Source organism: Ambystoma mexicanum, chromosome 1q (genome assembly GCF_040938575.1).
Source record: "Ambystoma mexicanum isolate Mex_15411 chromosome 1q, UKY_AmexF1_1, whole genome shotgun sequence".
NCBI classification, from domain to species: Eukaryota; Metazoa; Chordata; class Amphibia; order Caudata; family Ambystomatidae; genus Ambystoma; species Ambystoma mexicanum.
Genome location: NC_090922.1, coordinates 453,885,105 through 453,907,847, shown reverse-complemented (window position 1 = coordinate 453,907,847; position 22,743 = coordinate 453,885,105). Strand labels below are relative to the sequence as shown.

Below are 22,743 nucleotides of genomic sequence, written 5' to 3'. Positions count from 1 at the left end.
AGAGGACATCACAGTGTCCATAGCTCAACTAACAAAGACATTGTAGTGTCCAGTTGAAGAGGATGTCTGAGTGTCAAATAAAAGAGGATATCACAGAGCCCAGCTTGAGGGCACTCAAGTCAGTTTGGTTTGGCTGAGCTACCTTTAATCTTTAATGCTGCCACAACTTTGGATTTCCTTTTCACCGTTCTTTTTCCACATTAGGATCTCTTCTTGCATCAAATCACGGCATGGGTCTAATAGCTCAATATTTCAAGTCTTCTTGTAAACACCTAGTCACCCATTGCTGAATATCACAGGAAGAATGTATATAATAATTGTTAACACTCTTTTACTCTGGCGGTCATACACTGTGTGGCAATGATACTACGTCACTGGTGAGAGGCTTGGTGAGAACGTTAGGGAGACTCTGGGTGGCAGGTGGAGCCATCCACTCCAAGGTGCGATCCCATGAAGGCTGTAAATGGGGGATTCCCAACACTTCCTAGTCCTCCCAAGATTGGCAACAGAGACCTACAGCACAGGTTCCACTTGCAGACAACCAATGGGAAATCCATTGCAGAGTTAGAAGACTCCCAAACAAGCACAGGACGCTGGTGACAACCAGTTCCAAACAAACTTTCCGGGCAGTTCCCTGAGTGAGTCAGTAGCCATGACATGCCGTGAAAATGACTGAAAGCAGCAGAAGACGTCCTTCACCTGGAGGATAAGATTCTACAGGGGAAGGTTGGAGTAGAAGAAGGACAATTTGCTTACCTGCAGGTAATGTTCTTTCTTATGAATACATGTATAGCTCCTACAGATTCATCATCTTTCAAGTTCATCCTGATGAAGTCTGCTTACGGAACCAGCCATCAGGTGGTCCCAGGTGGCTCCAGGGCCATCTCTATCATGGGCCCAATTGTTATTGTTATATTTATTGTGCTTATACCGCTCCAAAGCCCGTGGGCATCCAGGCACCAAGAGATAGATAGGGTTAGAGAGAGATGTTCAAGAACATTCATGCTAGTTAAAGAGAATCGTTTTCAACTGCTTTCGAAAGGCGAAATGATTCTCCATTTTACGTAGCTGTAAGGGCAAGGCATTCCATGCCTTGGCTCCCTGAACATGGAAGGCCCGGCCAAAGCCTCTGGCTCGTTTTACCCGATGTAGTTCCAGTAGGGAGCCCTCAGCTGATCTTAAGTTTTTCTTAGGCTGGTAAAGATTAACCTTATCCTTCAGGTAGGCTGGAGCATTACCAAAAATGCACTTGTGGTATATGGATAACAGTTTAAACTGGATTCTAGCTGCCACTGGGAGCCAATTTAGCTTTTTCCTTGCTGTGGTCGTTGGCTCTGATCTTTTCATCTGAAAGATGATACGTATGGCTGCATTTTGAATTTTTTCCAACTGTTGAACTTCGGCCTTGCTTACACCTCCTAAGAGTCTGTTACAGTAATCGACACGTGGGAGGATCACCGCTCTCACGAGTCTTATACGATTTTCTATTGAAATCAATGGTGCTACTTGCCCAAGTACCTTGAGGTGATAGTTGGTGCTGGTAGTAATAGCTGATACATGGGCTTCACAATCTAAGTTTTTTTCCATGACATGTGCCCAGCGTCTTTACCTTCTGCACTACCTTGATTTGACTACCACCGATGGTAAAGTTAGCATACCTCTGGTCTAAATTGGTTTGTGCCTGCCGAGGGTCAAAAAGCATAAGCTCGGTTTTAGCCGCGTTCAGACAGAGCCAATTTATGGACATCCAACATTTTATCATATGGTATACAAGACACACCGACATGAGTTGGAAGTGACATCAGGACCATATATATTCTCAGGGTTGCTGATGCCATTTTCTCTGTTGCTTTTTTCTGCATAAGACTCGGGGAATGTTGGACTCAATCAGGCCCTTGAGCTTTTTTGTCCTTTGAGATATGTTTCCACGGAAATCAGGTCTCAGGGCCTTTAGGAATACCACTGTGCCATGTCGCTGACAGATCCACACACATCTTGTCTTTTTTACTGTTCAAGACACCAAGGAATGTGTATCCAGGCAGACAATGTCACCAAACACCAAAACAGTAACGGATTGTGTGGCAAGCATATTGTTAGCCTCTTCAAAAACGACTTCTGAATAGTTCCCCATCACTGCTTTCAAAACTCCCCCACTGAATAGGAGTTGGCCGTTCTCCCTCGTGGGAGAAGGATAAAAAGAAAAAGAAAAGAGACACCATCACTGTAGAAGTGAGTCTTCTGTTAAGGCTCCTGTCCCCGTCACTCCCTATGACGATAGTGCTGGACTTGAGAAAAGCCACTGCTGCATGCCCAAGGACTCACTGTTCCTTCAGCAGGGCTAGTACCCTGAGTGCCAGGGGCGCCAGAATCATGATGTGCTGCCTGTTTTTTCTCTGTCGCATCAGAGCTAATCTCTTCTATGCCAAAGTGTATAGTGGCTACTCTGTCAGTGCTGGGTCATGAGGAAGGGCTGTGCTGAGGGCCGTCCTTGTCAATGTTTATGGACCTCTTGGAAACCCCATACATCCTGCATCCAAAGCTATCCAAGGAGAGCAGGGCCTTTAAAATTCAGAGGTTTCATGATAATATAGCACATCAGTACTGGCCTGAAGAATTTGGTCAAGGGGAGTCTTTGCTGCAGCTACAGAAAGGGCTCCAAGAGGCAAGTTCCCTGACTCAGAGGTGTCAAGGAGGTGTCCTGACACAGATATCACTTCGAGTGGATGTTAGGGTCTAGATTCCATGACAGAGCAGGCCTTGGATCCGCTTGGCACCGCCTGAGAGAAAACTCTTTCCCAGAACTGACTGAGTCAGGATGAACTTCAAAGATGAGGAATTTCTGGGAGGAATTAATCTGCTAGAAGGAAAAGATAGAGGAGAATGTATATCACCAGTAGAGAGGTTGAAAGAAGGAAATGAGAAATGGAGGAGGAGAAGAGGAAAAGGAAAAAAGAAAGCAGAAGCTAGAAGATGAGTGGAGTTTGAGAAGAGCTTTGAGATTGCGATAGACAGCACTAACCCAGTGGTCCCAAGATTTAGTGCTGAGACAAAGAGGGGGCTGCAGAGATGCACGAAGCAGTAAATGACACGCGGCTAAGCTAAACGTGCCAAGCAGAATGAGAGGTTTAGAGGGGTAGGTGGCTAGGCCAATGGGGTCACAGCTGGAGAGAATTTAGGTTACAGGGTCAGCACAGTTGGAGTATATGGCTGGTCTAGGCCTAGAGCGGGAAAAGGGCAACATCCTATGAACTCTATAAGACAGAAGGAGAACATCTATCAGTAAGCTGCAACATAGACCCTGGTGGGAAATTCGAACCCTCTATCCCAGCAAAGACATCTGCTAAGTTGGAGTTCAATGTAAGGGGCTAAGGAATTCCACACAAGCCCACCCTGGTATAGAGACATTCCAACAATCTCATTTTGGTTAGAACCCCGGGGGCAAGAGGTGTTCCTGAAGGGCTTGCCTACAATTACTATAAACAACCATCCTGTGGCTGGAGGAGCAAAGGATTTGGCCCAACAAAAAGGACCATGACCCTGGGTGACAGCTCATTAAGTCCACAAGCCAGATTAGCTGGATCAAGAAGCAGACATGACCACTTTAAACCTCCAGAACAGCAGGTTTTCCCAGGTGACGATACCCCAGAGGATTTATGTGAGTTAAGGATTGGACTCGGGGGAATATGGCTCTTACAGATTAGGTGTCCACCCAGGCGATTCTACCCCCCGCCACCCTGGGTAGATGCGGCATTCAACAAGGTTGAACTCCTGATTCAAGTCTATGCTCTTGCTGGCCCACAGTCACCTCTGCTTGTCCCGTGGTGCCGCTGCACGGTGTCCACTCAGTATGTCGAACGCATTTTTTCGAATGCAAAAATGTCAAAACATTATGTCGAAATTTTTTGGGGGAAATGTTTTCATTTTTTTATTTAATACGTTTTTTTGGGGTTTTGGTAAGTAGAATAAAGTGTAAAAAAAAACAGGGGTTTGGGGGGAACCACCCCATTAAAAAAAAACAAAATGAAACATTCAAATTCTTTTTTTTCGACTTAATGTTTTTGACATTTTTGCATTCGAAATAATTGAATTTGAAATATTAACTATAAACCCCGCTGCACCTTGTCGACACTCGCCATCAACCCCGGCTGCCATGGAAATGGATCAAAAGTGGACCATCAAATGAGAGTAGACATTTCTCGTGGCATCCCTGTTAGCAAACCCGAAGTGCTCATAGCAATAATCACCCATTCTCAGGCTTTATCGGGAGGTACATTTCCTGAAACCCTCATTCAAGGCCCCCGCTACCCTCAGGCTTAATAACTCGGGTTTGACAGTCATCACTTGTTGCAGCCTGGGGTATTGGTGATTACTGCTTCCAAACAATCAAGTCACAACCAATAATAATAATCAAATCTACCTTTCATTCTAACCTTTTGTTATCTTCTGCTCTTCTATAATATTCGCAAAGTCCGTTCTTTTCTTTCTTTTCAGGCAACTAAGCTTCTAATTTTATCCTTTGTTTTCTCATGTGTGAGGAGAGTTTTAAACAGAGCCCCTTTTCAACTTTCCCTGGCAGCCCAATCAAGGGAGACAGAGGTGTGGCAGTCTAGGTAAGTGCAAAAATAGTACAATTGTAGATGTATGAGGGAGCTTAGCGAGTGAGGAGCAGAAGAAAGCGAGGAAGCAGAAGGGTGACAATGGATGATTGTCAGTCTACCTGGGACACATGCATCCACCAGGAGATAGAGCTCAGAATCCAAGAAACCTCATCGGAAATATCACCCGCGCTGGGTAGTGATGTTTCGATACCACACAGCACAATCTGAACAACCATCAAATTTATTATTCAAGTCAATGCTATTAACTTTATAGATGAGGGAAGGGTGAAAGGCTGTGGGTTCCTTGCTGGCATTTGAACCTATGATTTACACGTTTTCAGGTAGATGATTTGCCTGCTGAACTTTCTAATTGATTTTGCTGCGTCACTGTGTAGAATGCACATCATCTCCCCCAGACTGGTTTGTAAGGGTGAGGTGCATCCACATTCGGAAACAGCAATCCCTGCAGGTTGCTCTGGGGGAAGATTATAGGAGTCAACATGGTGGCCTAGGCTAGAGATTCTCAAAACTGGGTGAAGACTCTGGTCATTGTGCCTGTGGTGAGATATCTGCCACAGACCTGGTTTCTTATACAGGACGTAGGCCAGTAGAAAGATGACGATGCCAATGGCTATCAGAGCTGCCTCCCACGTCAGCAGGAACATGATTACCACGGATATGATGGCGCCAAACAAGGAAGCCCATTTGCTGTAATATTTAAAAGATGGTCTCCATCCTGCAAAAGACAAAAATACAACAGTGTGTTCAATGGCATATATTGACAAAAACACAGTACAGCACCATGGAGCATCTTTGGCTGTGAAATGGCCAACTTTATGCCTGTCTTATGCGGTTTATGGTGAAAATGTCGACTGCAAAAATGTCGACTGCAAAAATGTCGAAAACAAAAAAATCTCGATTTTTTTTTTAATGGTGCGGTTCCCCTTCCCAACCCCCCGTTTATTTTTACTAGCTAGATCCCAAAAAAACATAAACATTTAAAAAAAACACATTTGAATTTTTTTTTCGACTTTTTTTCCCGACATTTTTGCATTCGACTTTTTGAAGTCGACATTATAACTGGACACCGTCTTATGCTATTGCTTCTACTTGTAACCTGACCACTAGCCACTCCAGAGAGGCGAAATACTTGCCCCTTAATGTTGGTTATAAAAAATAAATCAAGCTCAGAAATCCACAGTAAGCATGATGCATTAATCATCGAAAGATCACAAACAGTCCCTGCAGAAACCAAGCACAGCCTGGGCAGAAAATATGTTGAATTTAGGCCCACCCTAAAGTAGAGATTCATTGGAATAGAGGAAAGTCTAAGAAAAGTTTAAAAAATCCATAAGTACCTTACTCACATCTACAGATCAATGCTCAGATTTCAGTATTTCTATCTGTAAATAAGGAATTTGATGCCTTCCCAGACAACTATATTGTTGGACTGATTGGTCTAACTTCCAATGTAGCTCCATACTCTACTGTGAAAAAGGTAGGGATTGCCAATGAGGATTCATAAAAACATAATCCACCAACAACATGTGGCAAGGGGTTGTTCATTTAATTAACTGGTTCAATATACCCTAGATTTGGTCAAAAGTGGCTAATTAATCTACTGAAGAAGTGTGTGAACCTCCTTACCCCATGTTTGTACCCTTAATAGTGTTGTCCATTATGTCATTCCTACTCCTCTATTGCATACTATCTAATCTCTGGCTACAAGACTTCTCAAGCACTTATGTTTTATAGCATCACGCCCTGCGATCAGGAACCGACATGGACGATCCAAGTAGACTTGAGAGCAGCGAGGCCTCTCAAGTGCTAAGGCCTGTTACATGCCATGTATGTCCCCCAAACACAGGGCCTAATGATATTAGCACCTCAGCATGACTCTTGGTGTGTTAATCGATTTTTGATAATCCCCTTGCTGAATGGGCATGTGCAAAGGTGAAAGGGATGGTTCGTACTATCTGAGAAAGCTGCCATGCAGGAGCTGCTCGAGCTCGTGTTCCGTCTCCCATTCCATAGTGGCTTTTTGGAGGAGTGGCATCATTTGGGGGTGGAGTGGAGGAGGCAGTGGAGGAGGCAGTGGCATGGAGGCGTTCATGAAAGCAAGTGATGGTGTGGGGGAGAGAGGGAGCAGGGTGGGGTTGCCGGAAGATTCACTGGTGGTAGGACACCTGAGCGTGGCATGCGGGGGCGCAGACTGCAGCACCTGCGTAACGTGCGTGGTCCTCAGCGGATTTCACCACACTCTAAGGAAGCTCACTGACCAGCACCCCGACGCCAAGTTTTACTTTATAATTTTTCTACCGTTTGATTCTCCCCCGTCGCTTTAAGCCCATTTAATTTTGCAGCACCATATTCTCAGTGACCGTAGGGGTTGCACAGCATGGATCAGTTAGTTGTACAACTATCTAGGCTGCAAAACAGTTTCGTCCGATAGTAATATGGGTTTCAATGCAACATGTTGTACTTTACTTGCTGGTACTTTTGAAAACGAATAGAATTTTGGAACAAAAACAATTGCCATTGTAAATATGGTACACCACTTTGACAAGGATTCATTCTTGCCAACGAAAATAACTTCTCCTTGTGGAGAAGGTTTGGAAACATCATTACCGCTTTACAAGCATATGCAATTGGTTGGGCTGTGGAAATCGGCAACACCTATACAACGCCTATACATGGCCCACAGAGAACTTTATCTGGATAAACTTGCAAATGTATCCTAGATTTGTGTCTGTATGGATGTATATGTGTTTGGCATTGTACATTTATATTTGTTCTATAGGTTATATCAATGTTTCTTGTTTTCTGTAAAGAACCTGTATTAGGTCAGAGTCATTCGCTGTTTGTCGTGATTCCGCCTCTCGGCATGTACAAGGTTCTGAAGTTCTTCCTATCTCTGTAGCATTGCAGCAGCGTGCACTTTAGTTATGAGCAATATCCTCTGGAAACGTGTCCTCCTAACAGTGCAATAACCTGTCTGGATTCTCCTACAATGGCTTTATTGTGATAAGTGACACAGGGCATGGAATGGTGGATGAACATAGCAGATGGTCACAGATCAGATAGCACACAAACAGAGCATAGCCACCCTTTGCAACAGATCATAGCCACCCTTTGCAACAGATAGGGGTGTCCACAACAGATTTATCCAAAGAGAAGTGGCAGTGGTACTAACAGCAATGGCCACACCTGGGTGGAAGAACATTGTTTTGTGAGTCTTTTTCAGAGATGGTAGTATTTCAAGAATTGCCTATGAAACATTTTAGGGACCAACACAGACTCAGCAGGTGCAGGATGTGTCTGTGAGGGTGCATTGTGGATGACATCTACAACCATCTCTTCTAGTGCAGCCCATGAACCAAGAACTTGCATAGAGCCCAGGGCACTCAGTTCATATCCTTGAATCCACAAAAGAAGATTGTGCACATGCTTCATGTGTGCATAGACAGTTGCCTCACAGTCACCCTATGGGAGCCAACCAGGGACCTCATTACGTAAACATTTCTTTTGTACAAAAAAGGAGCACGTGAAATTAGCAAGGATTATGTGGCTTGATTAAAAGGGAATGAAGCAAACTGGTTTTGCCCTAATCCGCATTATCTAAAATGTTTTCAGTAGGTCACACATGAAGCAGGCTCTTTTTTTGTTGCTACGTTTGCTGCAAAAGATAATACAAAGAAATATTCAATGCTGTGTTAGTCCTCCAGTTTTAAAATCACACAAGGTGCAGGCTTTGAGACCTTTAATTAAACTAACTGGAAATACTATACAGAGATGGAACAAAGCATTTGTTTTCAAAGTCCCAAAGACTTTATCATCAGATGTTGCAGACTGAAATGATAAGTAAAGGAAAAAGCCACAGCACGCATCACTCTCAAAATGAAGGGGAAAAAAAGTAACATTTTAAACTCCACTGGCCGAAAGAACAGCAATGTGGTCTGCAACTACTGCTATAAATCTCCTGGAAGCAGCGAACACATTTGAAAACAGTACACATTCAGAGAGTTGCATTGCATAAAAAAAGAAAACACCCACGCTTTTTACATGCAACAGTTAAGTTAGGCAGGTAGTCTTAAGGTGGGCTCCACTAGTTTGCTAACATTTCTGATGTTATTTTGAAAGGCTTATTCAAGTGAGAGGTTTTAAAACACATAACTTGAAAACAGAGTCAGTATTGCATTTTCCTCACATAGAGTCTAGAAATGTGTTTTGCAGCTTATATGTTGTGCCAGGACATTCTAGTGATTCCATTACAGCTGCTATGATTTCCTGGCTGGAATACAAGGTGGAACTACAACATATGCTGTCAGGGTTTAACTGGTGCAGTCCCTAATACTACCTATCTATGCCTCAAGCTTCACAAAGGTTTCCTGGCATGCATACTGTGGGGCAAATGCAAACTACCATACCCATTTCTTAACGTTGCAGTGTCCGCTGTTAACTCAGTGTGTCTGATCCTCTGTAATGGGTACCACTCATTGTTGTGAAATTTGTAAAGGTATTTGTGTACCAAAAACAAATAAATAAGTTATAAGAACGTGGGAAAAAAAGTGGTGCCACTCATTTGAGTTTGGACGCCCAAGAGTTCTGTCCACAGTGTCCTGTGCCCATCACACAATCGGGGTCTTGAACAGTATTGTCTGACAGCTGATGGTGAGAAATTGTGTCTTCTGACTTTGTTGATGTGATTGCACTGTTGGAACTGGGCTAAAAGGTGCCCATAGTGTGTCATTAAACCAATATCTCTGTTCATACCACTGTCTTTCAGGTTAAGCCTCTTTGGGTACTTGAGCTCAGATGCTCGTTTGTGTGTGATATTTGAGAGGCCACCATTTAAAACCCTCAACGACAGATTCTGCAAAGAATGCCCACCCTGCATGATGTGTCGACCCACTTGTGTTTCGGTTTTGTGGTTTGAGATTGTTTATCTGCGTAGGTTCATCCTTTAACACACCTCTTTGCAGGTCTAGCCCCCATAATTCCATTGCATGCATTGTTTGCATTGTCTGAGAAATACAACATTGAGTGATCTGCAGATGTATGTCCCTTCTATCTGTATCGTTCGGTTCTGCAGGGTTGTTATGTCAGATCCATTGCAGGTGACTTGCCATTTTTTGCATCTCCTGATGTCACAAGGTTTTCTTCCATCTCTTCTTTGGTCTTGATCTATCTAGTGGAAATGTGCTTCTGGTCAGAGACAGTGCTAGGTTTCTTGGTTGCTTGTATGCAATTAGGGGCACTTCTTTGAATATGTCACTCACCTCATCATCACTGCTAAAAATCGGCGTTAGGTCCTTAACAATCCTATTCAATTCTGTTAATGCTAGTTGGCAGGTGTCTCTCTTCTGGCTCTGTATTGTAGCAGGGGGTCTCTGGGTATGTTCAAAGCACAATCAAATTCCCTTTCAATTTGTCTGGCAGAGGGACCCTTTTGCAAGACTAATTTGCATAGTGTGGCAAGTTGGTTGTCCCTTGGCTTCCTGTTGAAGCATATCCATGGGCATCGGATGGCCTTGCACGTGTGGCTTGTGTGGAAACTTGCCCTGTGCAGGTATTTGTTCCTGACAGTGGGATTGCTTGTATACAGATGTTTCTAGATAAATGTTCCTTCCAATCAAGATGGTTGTATCCAAGAAATATGTGCTCTTTTCGGAATGCATTGCTAGAAGCCATTTAGTGATTCATGAAATTGTTTAAGAGAGGCCTCACCTTCTGCCCAAATCAAGCAAATGTCATCAATGTAACACACGTATGTTGGTGGTTTCAGGGATTGTTGTTGTAAGAACTCCTATTTTACGGTCCGCCATGAAATGGTTAGCATTTTAAGGTGCCATATTTTTTGCCCATGGTCGTTCCAGCCTTTTGTAGGAAGTGTTTTCTATTGAAGCAGAAATTGGTGTGTGTGAGTATGCATTTCATGAGATCTGTGATAGCTGTGGTTGGGGTTTCTAGCTTGGTGCCCACTTTTGCAGGTATTTCTGTGATGCTGCAATTCCATCTTCATGTTTAATGTTGGAATAAAGTGCATCGACATCCAATGTTGCCCGGAGTGCATCCGGTGGTACACAGTCTATTTCTTGAATACTTCTGAGGAAGTTTGTTGTGTCCTGTACAAAGCTTTCTGTGTCCACCACCAGAGGTTTTAGGATGGGTTCAATATATCCAGCTATGTCTCCGGTTAACATATTTACTCCAGAAATGATTGGACAGTACAGATTTCCTAGCTTGTGGAACTTTGGGAGCAAATAAAAGGTTCCAGGAGTTGGATTGTTCGGTATTAGATGTTGCAGGTGTTCCTCAGTGCTACTTGGCATGGATTTGATGTTTTGTTCCAGAGAGCTTTTTTATACTCCATGGTGGCGTCGTCACTAAGTTCATGGTGATAATTTGTGAGAGGAAGTTGTCTATATGCTTCCATTTTGTATTTTTGTGTATTCATGACCGCAACTGCACCACCAATATCAGCTGGTTTTATAAGAATGTCTTTGTTGCTTGGAGTGTTCTTATTGTCCTTATCTCTTTGGGGGGTGGTTCTATTTAGTCACCTGTTGTTTGTTAAGTATGGCATGTTATACGCATATTCAGAGACAGTCGTTGTAGGTTTCAAGTTTAAAGCCATGATCACCTGGAGGTGTCCAGTTTGAGTGCTTCTTTGTGCCATCATAATCTGGGCAGCCCTTTGTCATTCTTTCCCCAGGGAAGTATTCTTGGAGGCGCAAGCCTCGTAAATAGTGTTCAATTCCCTGCAGAGGTCAATTTTGCCTAGCTCCTGGCTGGGGCAGAAGGTCAGCGCTGTGGAGAGAAAAAGCTGTTCAGCATGTGTAAGTGCATACCCAGAGAGGCTGATGACTGATAGTTGGTAGTGAGGTCTTCCATGGGGTTCTCAGTGTTGGCCCTGCTTGGTGTGAGGATCACTGTTTCAGGAAGAGCCGTGGCTCTTCCCCATGCGTGAACGGTACCTTCTGTCATTCCTTGTAGGTCCTGAACCTTATTGTTCAGAATTAGTAAAGAATTCAGTCTCCTGTTATAGCTCTTTTTGAGCTCATGTCCAGGTTGCTGGGTCTTTTGTTTCTCTCTCTCGCCTTCTTGTCAAGTTGTTTATCTCCATTGTGATGAATCCGATGGTGCAAGACATCAACACGCCCATGACCAACAAGTAGTCGAAAAAAGGCGAGAATTGAGGAGAACCATCAGACAAGTTAAATCTGGCCCAACAGAGACATAGCTATTAAGAAGCTGAGAAGCCAATATAATAACTGGCTTATTTGGCACAAGTGCTCTATGATTCCGCAGAATGAGGAAAAAATGCTGAGTGCCATTAGCAAAAAGAAATCTTGTGAAGTCTGGAATCTTATTAAATTGACTGGAAAATGTCAGAAATTAACACAAATAAATGGCGTGTCAGCAGCAGAATGGATAAAACATTGGGTAGGCCTCAGTGGGTTTATGATCATGAGTCCATTTGGCATCAGATTTATTTTTTTGCAGGTATTCAGGAAAAAGATATTGCTGTCCAGCTGATGCCTTTTGCCATCCATTTTGAAGTGCAAAGAAACATTTGATGCCATGTTAGGCCAATTTTTAAATCACAGAAGATGCGTGTTTTTAAACCTTTTATTCGACTGAATAGATTTACTTTTATCGTATAAAGTAAATGAAGTGCACAAACTAGTCTGATTCATTTTGGCTTTGGTGCAAACATTTTTAGATAATACATATTAAGACTGTTTGCTGGGTTCCATAATACCTAAGCAGCAAAACTGGTGCTAAATCAACCTGCTCAATTTTTAACACTGGTGCATATGTTAGATAATTTGGCCCCAGGACTGCTATGCTGCTTAAATAATGTTTTGTTATTTCCATGAATCACCTGATGCTGATGAAAAAGCGCATGTCAGCTGAAGCCTCTTGCAGGATGGCCTCAGCCTCTAACAACCCTCGAGCATCCCTGATGGATCATGCAAAGATACAGTTGTCGACAGACAGTAACTGCAGATTTTCTAACCTTTTTTCTTTACAGGAAATGGTGCTGGGAATGCCGTATGTTTTCTAAAAGGTGTTCCTTTATCTATGTTTTAAATTCTGCATATGCTTTAAAACCTTGCAAGATTGCACTATTTCCTTTCTAAAATCCTGCAGATTCTTTTGCATAGGTTCTGTGCAGGATATATAAGGCTGTTCTGCTTCGCGTAATTTTCTTAATGTTCTGAATCCAAAATCAGCACCATTGGAAGTGGATTTCCTCCGTACCAAGCATTAGAAAATGCAGGCAAGCACGCAATGTTGCTTTCACACATGGATTTATAGGCATTAAAAGTGCATTTAAGTGACAGCAAAATCAGCCAAAGACTTTGGCAAACTCAATCTGGTTGTGAATATCTGCTAGCAGTACACCAGGCGTGTCTGAAAATGTTAGTACATTGATCCCAATGTCATTATTTGGGTTCATAATAATTCAACTGGAGGAAAACTCTTGCATTCAACTAGATGTTGCACATCTCCAAATTTATTAAGAATTGTTACTGTGAATGTAGATCTTTTTGAGTTTGATATAGTAATAAAACATACTCTTTTGAAGAAAGATTTAAAGGAGATATTGCACAATACACTGAAATCAGTAGGGATTTCCACTCCACATATGTTTTTACTATAAATTGAAGACTACATTTTGGTGGAGCTGGATACTCTGAGTAGAAAAGAATCTGACTACAGTACTGCTACGGTTTCTTTTCATAGAACAAGCCCAATCTTTAAGTAATCTGATGCCTGTCACTGAGTCACTGAGTAAATTAATTTAGGATAATTGTGGAACATGACCCCTACTTTGAAAAGTATTCATGCGTTCAGCACAGATTATCATGATCATTGGGATATCAAAATCGAAGGGTGCAAGTGCATTTTAATTCTCAAATGGATTATTTCAGAAGCGCATCATTCCCTTGTGGATAGTGAACAAACAGACGAAAGCTGTGGATTAAATAAACAATGAACCTCAAACTTGGTGCGTAGACATGGTGCTCTGCACAAACACCTCAACGTTTCTGTTCATAAGTCATCAAAGATACTAATCGGAGACTAGCATCTGGAATCCCATAGTGTCGCTGTATTATCACAGATTCCTCTGTGGGAGCGCTTACCTGGTGAGTTGGTAATCGAGGCGTGGAAGCAGCTGAAGTTGATGAGGGCATAGGAGCAGAGAAAGAAGTTTGAAATAATCGGGGCAATTGTGTTGAGTTCAGCTATAGGGAGGAAAAAGGACAAGGTGTTCATTAGGCTATGATATGATATGATAGTTTATTTTTATAGCGCCTATACACAATGTGTTTCAAAGCGCTTCAAGGCAAGGGAGGGAACAAGATAAACTAAAATGACATTCTTACAGGTCACGAACAGTAGGGTTCAGTCGTAATCTGGGTCTATGCGAGAATGCAGGTAAGGACACCCCTTAAAGTGGATAAATAAAGAAGGCATTGCAAATAGTATAAAACTATGAGATATTCACTGCCAATACATAGAGAAGGAACATACTTTGTACTCTAAAGCAATCCCTATACTCAAGACAACCAATGATCCATGGTATCCTGTGATAATGTGACCATGAAAATGGCTGCCAGGTGGCAACATGGCCCCGAAAATGCACACTGCAGACAATCAAACACTTTCCCTAAATATGCTCTGTGCTAACGGTAATAAGGAAAACATGACAAATATATGGATTTGCCAGTCACTCCATCAATGTTGAAAAGCTATTGTTATAGTCATAGCTGGGAACACCCCCAAAGCGATAACGCACATCACATGGAGGTATTGGATAGAAATAAAATCTTGACCCTAGAAAAAAGAAGGACGTCAGTGAAGAAGTAAGCTACTGTGCATCGTTTTCTTCAATATCAATATCCTATAAGTAAATGTAAATTACCCCCGAAAATGAGCCCACAAAGTGACTCCTGCAGGAGCCATTTTGGATTGAATCTTTGAAACTCTTCAGTTTGAAACTCTTCAGTAACTGTTACAAAGTAGCAGGAATAGATTGCTGCCTGGAAACTTGACATTGTTCAGCTGGGCTGTCTCCCGTATTAAAAAAAAGAGATCATTCTAAAATGGCTTCATACAGTGCACGAGTGGATTCAATTCGAGGGCTCATTTTCTGTGCTAATTTAGACATAAGCGATTGCTAGCATTGAATGTGCCACTTAAGTTTATTTCAATGATTTAAAAAGAAAATGGTGCGCAATATCACGCTTTTAATTACGTGCCTTAAAAACAGATTCAATTCATATTGATAGAATGTATATGTTTGAAGTCCTACTTCTCGTCAAGTACTCTTTCGAGAGCAAGGCTTGCCGACCTATGCTTTTCTCTCTGGAGTGTGAAAAACAGTCTTTTTGTTTCTCATTTCTGAGACGGGGTGGGAAAGACGTTCCAAAGAGCCTCAAAGAACAGGAAAACATGCTCTGTGCTTGGGAGATTGTTTGTACTGTTACCAGAAATCAAACACATTGGGCCGCATTATGAGTATATGCCGTTCCGGTAACAACGGTGGCCGTAGCTTACCGGACCGGCATACTCCGAGTTCTGCCTGCGTGACCAGCATGCTCTGAGTTCTGCCTGCGGGTGTCTTCCCGCCTGCCAGGTCTGACCTGGCGGCCAGAACGGCACCCACTCGCAGACCTTGACGGTAACCGCGGCACCATTATGAATGGTGTCGGTGCTACCGTCCTCTGCATTCCCATTGAGTGCAATGGGACTCGAATGAGAATGGGGAGTATTTTTTCTGGTGCCTGTCAATGGGGAATTACCGGGACAGCCGGGGCTGTGATGCCCCGGTGAGTGCCCATTGCCGGGCACCGGAGAAAAAATGACTCATAATGAGGCCCATTGTTTTTAAGTGTTAAGCTCATTAAATGAAACTCACTTAACTGCAGAGCAATGCTGTGCTCAGTCAAGATTGAAGGCCCACGTTTCTTCTCCAAGTGTTCATCATTCTATGGTGTATGTTTCAGTGTAAAGACTTACTTGGTTAATAACGACTGGGACTTGTGCTATGCACCCCAAAGTAGTTCAGAAGAGATCTGCTGCAGCTTTGGCAATGTAAAAAACCCATCAGATTGAAATGGCACAGGCAGATCACAGGGGCGTACAGAGCCTGGCACAGGGAGCACTTGAATTCAATATTCTAGGTATGAGGTTAGTGTTGATTAAAACCATTTTAGATCAGGGGCTGGTTCAATGCCCTCGGGGCAAGGACTTTGAGGTATCCGTCCAGAGCATGGTGCTGGCCATGAATTTAACTTAAATTCTATCCCAATGTTGGTATACTTGCTACCCTACTTTGCAGCATCTTTGGAAGGGACGTAAACTACACCCAGAGGGAATTTTCCAGACAATATAGTGCTCAGGGCAAAACAATAACACTAACAAAAAATGCATCCAATACCTAGACCCCCCACACTGCAATCCCTGCCCCAATATTATCAAATCTTTGCAATATAAACCAAATATTGTTTTATTAGCTTGTAATTCAAGTAAGTAAATGTCATAAGTAGACAAAGTAAAGTAGACGACAATATTGCAATGATTCACGTTCATTATTTAATGTATATGTTCGTTGTCTAAAGGACACTCTTCTTAATCTCTGCCACAACTGCACTTTTTCCTGTATCAAAATGTATTTTTTCAAATATTTCGCTCACAACTAAAAGTACAAGTACAGCCAGTGGCCTCTCTTCATTCATTAAAGAATGTAAACATGTTTTTATCCGTTTTAATTTACTGAACCTCCTCTCAAGAATTGGCGCAAGCAGCCATAACCAAGATCCTCTGGAAGAACCACACATTCCGAATTATCAAACAAGTATTTGCATAGTGAAGTCTTTGCAACACAGAAACTATTTTCACTATCCACAAGCTATGATTTCTGACGTTCAATGCTATAATGTAGTCTAGTAAACCAAGAGTGAGACTTTGGTGTTATAGTGTACACTGCAAACTGAATCACATCCAGGCACTCAGAGGTTTGGCAGGTAAGGCACTGTGTTATTATTTGCCCATGATTATACAGTTTGGTTACGTGGTGAATCCAGGATTTGAGTCTAGTCTGAAATGTAGGAACTTGACCACATATCTTCCTAGCTGAAGTTGGTATAGCTCTGTATTCTTCATTGGTGTCCCAGGGCTCAAATAGTTGTCAGATTCATAGAGATTACTTGATCATTACAAAGAGCACACAATAAAGCAACCTCACAAAATATAAATTATGATAGAAACATGTTGAGCTAAAATAGTATGATTATAGCTTTATTTTTCCTATCATGAAGAGACTCAAAAAACACTCAGGGAAAGAAAATGTACAGTAGGGTTACCTATTCATAGTCACTGCTTCACACTGCATACAGCTGTATGCACCTCTTCAGTCCTAATACCATAATTTTCACAACTCTTAAGGAGCATCCTACTAACAACAGTTATTTCAAATTACCCTCGTAATTCTATGTAGGTACTGTTAAGGAGATTGATCAGACTTCTGAACCTTTTTCTTATTCTCCTGAATGAGGGGGGCCTTTTTCCCCCTCATTCGTTCTTTACTGCCCTGATCTTGGGAACCCTGTTTACTTCTTTTATGGAGTCTTGCTTTCCTCCAAACATATGGAAGGCATCTGTGTTTCACTTTTGCAGCACACGTCACCCTATGGGCCTCATTACAACGAGTGCCTTAGAGCGATAACGGCGCCGGTAGAGCTGCCGGCGCCGTTATCACTCTACCGCCTCATTACGAGGTCTGCTCCCGGGTGCCCCTAAGGATGCCTGGTCAGACCAGACGTCCTTAGCGGCACCCACTAGCAGACCAGGATGCTAACAACGGGCCCGTCATTAACGGGCCCGTTGTTAGCATCCTCCCCATTCCCATTGAGCCCTATGGGCGCTCAAATGGCAATGGGGATGTACCGGGTACGGGTCCTGTGAATGGGAATTACCGGGCACGCCAAAGTCAGCATGGCCCGGTAATTCCCTATTTCTGGAACCCAGACCCAGTAAAAACGGCATGGCTACCCCCAAACTCGTAATGAGGCCCTTTGTGTACTGTTGCTGAGAGCCATTTGGGTCCTCCTTTTTATATTCTTTTATTTTCCTTAAAAACGACAGTTCTTAAAGATAGGGGGATACTTTTTATCCTTCCTAACATATCGTTTTGAGAGATCAGCACAACCCACCTTATGTGGAGTGCTGAGGGGATACATAATATCCCGTGCTCCTGTAACGTTTTAAATTACAGTAATAACCCTGTAGTTATGGCTAGTGGCAGTGGACGTGTTGTACCAACTTTTGTGCAATTTCCCACCACAGGCTGTATTCCCAGCTGTGGTCGTGCACAGGGTATGACATCCATTCAGCACCCGTTTTTTTTCGTGCCTTTTTTTTAGGCTGATTTATTTAGCACAAAAAAAACACCAGAAATATGGGAGGGGTAGGTAAAGAGATGTAAGGTGTAGGAGGGGTTGGGGACTAGATTGTAAATAGGTGGTAAGGGAGGTTTGGGGGTAATCCCCCCAACAAAAACAAAACAAAATTCAAAGAGTTTGTGCGGCAAAAAAAACGGGCAATGGAATGACATAGAACCGTGCACAGGAGGGTCACCTATGTTCCAACAAGGGGGTTCCTTTCTTTTTTCGCCATTTCTTGCTTGGTTGTTCTTTCTTGTCCTGTCTTCTGCCATCCTGGGAGGTGGAGGTCTTGATGTGAGTTTTGTCTTTGGTGGGAACCGTTTGTGTAACCTGAGGCTCCAGTGTGTCTGTGAGGACACGAAGCATGGGAAGATCCCAAAGCTCTGCTATCCTTTGTCTGCTGATGTGCCTAAATGGAACCAGTTCCCACTTGGGGATGGCTGTCCTGATTGGACGCCCACTCACCCCTTTCTGTAAGGTTCTCCATGAAAAAATCAAATGGAGAAATTATTTTTTTGTGGTTTTTTTTAAATGTGAGGGGAGAACCCTCGTCTCCCTCTTCCCGCTACCATAACTATTAACCTTACCCCACACCACCCATATATTTTATTAAAATGTCCCCAAATTTCAAACATAAACGGTAAAAACAAGCAGTCATTTCTCCGTTCGATTTTTTCAATGCAACCATTTCCATGGATACCTTCTGTGAACTGCAGGGAGAGTTTGCAGAGGAATGAATGGGAAATCCTGGTAAAAGGTGAGGTTCAACCACTGGAACAGAAGATCCGAAGCAGAAAACGACCAGAGACACCAGTAGACTCTTCCAGTAACCACAAAGAGACCACTGGTGTCCTGACTCTGTTTTCTGAATGACATAGGATCTCCGAGTGGACGACTCCTTCGAAAGGCACCCGCGAGCACAGCATGCCTGTAGCACAGGCACTGTTATGATTGGTTCCGGTGCTACAGGCATCCCCATTCCTATTGAGCCCTATGGGGCTCAAATGAGAATGGGGATCATCCGATTCCGGCACCCGCAAAAGGGCAATTACCGGGTCCGGCGGGGCCGGAATACTCCAGTAATTGCCCATTCACTGATGCCAAATCTTTTTGCAATTTTGGAGGTAGCCTGCCTGTATTACACTCACTGTATTACAGGCAGGCTACCTCCAAACTTTTAATGAGGCCCACTGTCTGAGTAACTGTAATAAGTGACTTGAATTTTCATTGAACTGTGTTCTTGACTGATACATTCCACTACTATTGGATTACTCACTTGGTTAGTCTCATACCTGAATATTACATTGCCTTGTGTATATAAAATACATGCATATTTTACTACAACTACAAGTGTGTGAGAGTTTCTTTGGGCATATTTATTTACCTAGTTCAGTGTACTACCTAAAGCTCAGCTCCTCCTCATACGATAAGCCTTGCTGCTCTGCCATTCTACCAAACCTTTGGGTACTACAGACTTATACTCAGAGTTGGGGCCTGCATACATGATTGCGTGCCACCATGTTTTTATACATTTTTTATGATGCCCTTCTTCCAGATGTTAGAAGAGGAGAGGATCCTGTTCGCTAATTATGCAGATGACACGAAATGTGTTCTACCCATCTCAGGAACACATCAAAAAAGACGAAGTATTCATTAATAAAATTTACTCTAAAGTCCAAAATTGGATGGTCTCTAATGGCCTGGTCCTGAACAGTGCCAAAACTGAGTTTCTTCTTGTAGGCTCTCCAAGTAAACTGGACAAACTGGGAGCTGACTATAAGAATTTCAATTTGGATAATTGTGTCATTGAGATCCTGAATAATGTTAAGACTCTGGGTGTGTACCTGGATAAACACTTGAATATGAAGGCACAGGTCAATAGTCTTATTTCTTCAGCCTCATACTTCCTTAAGCTCTTCCGTCATCTACGACTGCTCATTTCTGAAAAAAACTCAGAAACTTTGGCAAGAGCCATTATTGGCTCCAAATTAGATTATGGTTCCAGCCTATTGGTGAGCATCCCTCAGACAGAGATCCATCACCTTCAGGTGATTCAGAATGGGGCGGTGAGAGTAGTGAAGGGCCTAAGCAAAAGAGATCATGTTTCCAAAGCCAGAAGGAGCCTTCATTGGCTCCCGATTGGAGCAAGAATTCGGTTTAGGCTTCTTCTTATTACCCATAAATGCATTAGGGGCCAAATGCCATCCTACCTGAAGGAAGCTATCGTCCTGAAAGACAACGCAAGGACACTCAGATCAGACAACTCCAATATACTCAAAGTTCCCCATAGTAATACCAACAAGACAAGACGGGTCATTCGAAGTAGCAGCTCCAACCGCTTGGAATGCTTTGTCACCTTCACCAAGAACGCTGGCCTCAACAGAACTCTTTAAGAAGAAGATGAAGACCTTGCTCTTCGCCTAGAGAACTGCTTGTAGACACTTCTGCTTATTAAAATTTTGCGTTGTGCTGTGTCGTATTTTCATGTTTTTTGTTTGTTAGTTTGCGCCCATCAGCCCTCGGGTACTAGGTGCGCATTACAAATGCCATAACACAACAACATACCAAGGGATAGTTTTATAGAGTCTCACCTGTTGGTAGACTTTAGGAAAACTCCCCTAACACGCACAGATCTAAATCTAATTGCTTCTTTAAAATACTCCGCTGGTAGCAAAGAGATGCCTGTTTTTCTAAGCAAGAGTTCTGAGCGCTGTGGTAAGACCTGATCCTGCAAAACCAAATGGTGATGGCTGGAAGGTTTAGAATTCATCTTAACCTATGGCATTGCTCTGGGCAACCCTCCAGTCCATCGTTCAGCACCTGCCAAGCCATTACAAAAGGGGAAAGACTATGTGCAAATCAGCTTTGGTCCCACCTGTGAGAAACCTGAAGGTGTCTCCCTGACCAGTCCCCGGGGATCTGTCATCCAGGTGGCTAGGACACGGCCATCGCTATTGGATCCAGTTCCTGGGGTTGGACCAATGAGGGAGGATCACGTGGATGGAGTGTCCTCGGGGAGTGGAAGTGGGACACCAACGGGTGAGACGTGGTATCCCAGTTCTTATAACACCTTTTCCCCATCCTACCACATTGTATACTCAAACACTCTATCCCCACTTTTCCGATGCAAACACTTTCGCACACCACGAAAGACGACGGACAAATACCAGAGCAGTTTACCTGACATGTCCCAAAACAAGGGTAAATGCAACTGACCAGAATCACATACACCTGACGGCCTATTCCTTCCCCCACAGGGATAAAAGGTGGAGCATGAGAGCACAATAAGAGCAAGGCAGACTGCACGACGAGAGATCTAATCCAGCATGGCAGTTCAAGAAGAGTAGAAAGGCAGCCACAACCGAAAGGGTGACAAGGAGAGACGTGACCTTGCCCTTTCCAACACAGACCCGCGCAACCTCTGTGGAAGGAATCGTAAAACAGCAAACAATAGCCAATGTGTGTTGCAGCAGATGTCAACGGTACATGAGGCCCTCCTCTGCTGATAACGAAGCCGGGGAGAGACGCTTGCCATCGTGGTACCGTCCTTGGCTCCAAAGACAAGAAAAGCCAAGCGGTTCATGACAGCCGGTGAGTCAAGGGGAGAGGCGATAAGAAATCGAACTGTGTTGAACAAAAGTAGAAAATGTCAGATTGAAGAAATTTCAAAGAACTATTAATAAGAGGGGAAAACCAGCTACAGAGGCGTCAGGAACCACATGGGTGCTCACTCTGGAAACTCTGGGTGATTACCCTATTGTTGAAACTACCGTTACCAGAAGGCCTCGGGAAAGGCACGAGAAAGGGTTCAAAGTGGTCATACAGGGGTATAGTAAAATCCTCTGTACAGTGGAAGGTCTTTGGCTGGCAGATGATTGTAAAGCTAAGGGAAGTGAATGCTGCATTGTAAGAAAGTAGAAGGAATTGTGTGATTGGCAAAAGTTGGCAAGAGTGTACCCAACGGAGGGATGCCAATGAACAGGGGACGAAGCCTAAAGTCCCAATGAACAGTGTGTTGACAAGAGTGAACCCAGCAGAGGGATGTTCACAGTGAACTGTTTAAAAAGACATTAAGATTTGTGAATGTCACAGATGAGATTGTGTAGATTTGTGAATGTCACAGATGAGATTGTGTTGAGAAGCTGTAGTGAACCCGATGGAGGGAGGCTGATATGTGAGAAGGGTCTGTCTTTACTGTTGCCACCATGAGTTCCTTCCACCCCCCAAAAGGGGTTGTCCACCCAGAACTGCTTGGTCACATCCTGTCTGCACAACACCTGATCCTGCACCTTTTACAAAGTACTTATTCCCCGGCAGGCATCCACTTCGCCCACCCCATTTAATTGTCATTGTACAAGCTCGCTGCCATGATCATTGCTAAAGTCATAAGGAATACAAATGGTTCTCCATGGATGAGTTTATCATTAAAAAAGCTGCAGGCCTTTAGAAGCAAAGAATGGTAGATTCATTTTCTTGAATCACGCAGAGAAAAACACTGCTAAAACAATGTACTACATAAACACATACAGGAGGATGCTTACTTACCTTAGTTACATATTTTGTTAAGAGGACCTGTCTTTGCTTTGAACTAAAAAGTGGAAAGTCAATTAGCTGTCAGCACTCATTTTATCTGTTGAAGAGTTGGAGACTGTGCATTGCAGACTTTGCAATGAAGGTTACAACAT

General features: G+C 43.2%; 1 protein-coding gene across 1 annotated transcript in view; it reads right to left on the bottom strand.

Annotated features, from left to right (window-relative positions):
- The window catches only part of SLC12A3 (solute carrier family 12 member 3), a 480,556-nt gene that overhangs the window by 188,970 nt on the left and 268,843 nt on the right, over positions 1-22,743 (bottom strand). Inside the window, exons 13-14 of the mRNA XM_069640343.1 lie at positions 13,754-13,855; positions 5,179-5,334 (exon numbers count right to left, since the gene is read on the bottom strand). Of these exons, the coding sequence (XP_069496444.1) occupies positions 5,179-5,334; positions 13,754-13,855 (258 nt within the window). The remainder of the gene's footprint in view (positions 1-5,178; positions 5,335-13,753; positions 13,856-22,743) is intronic.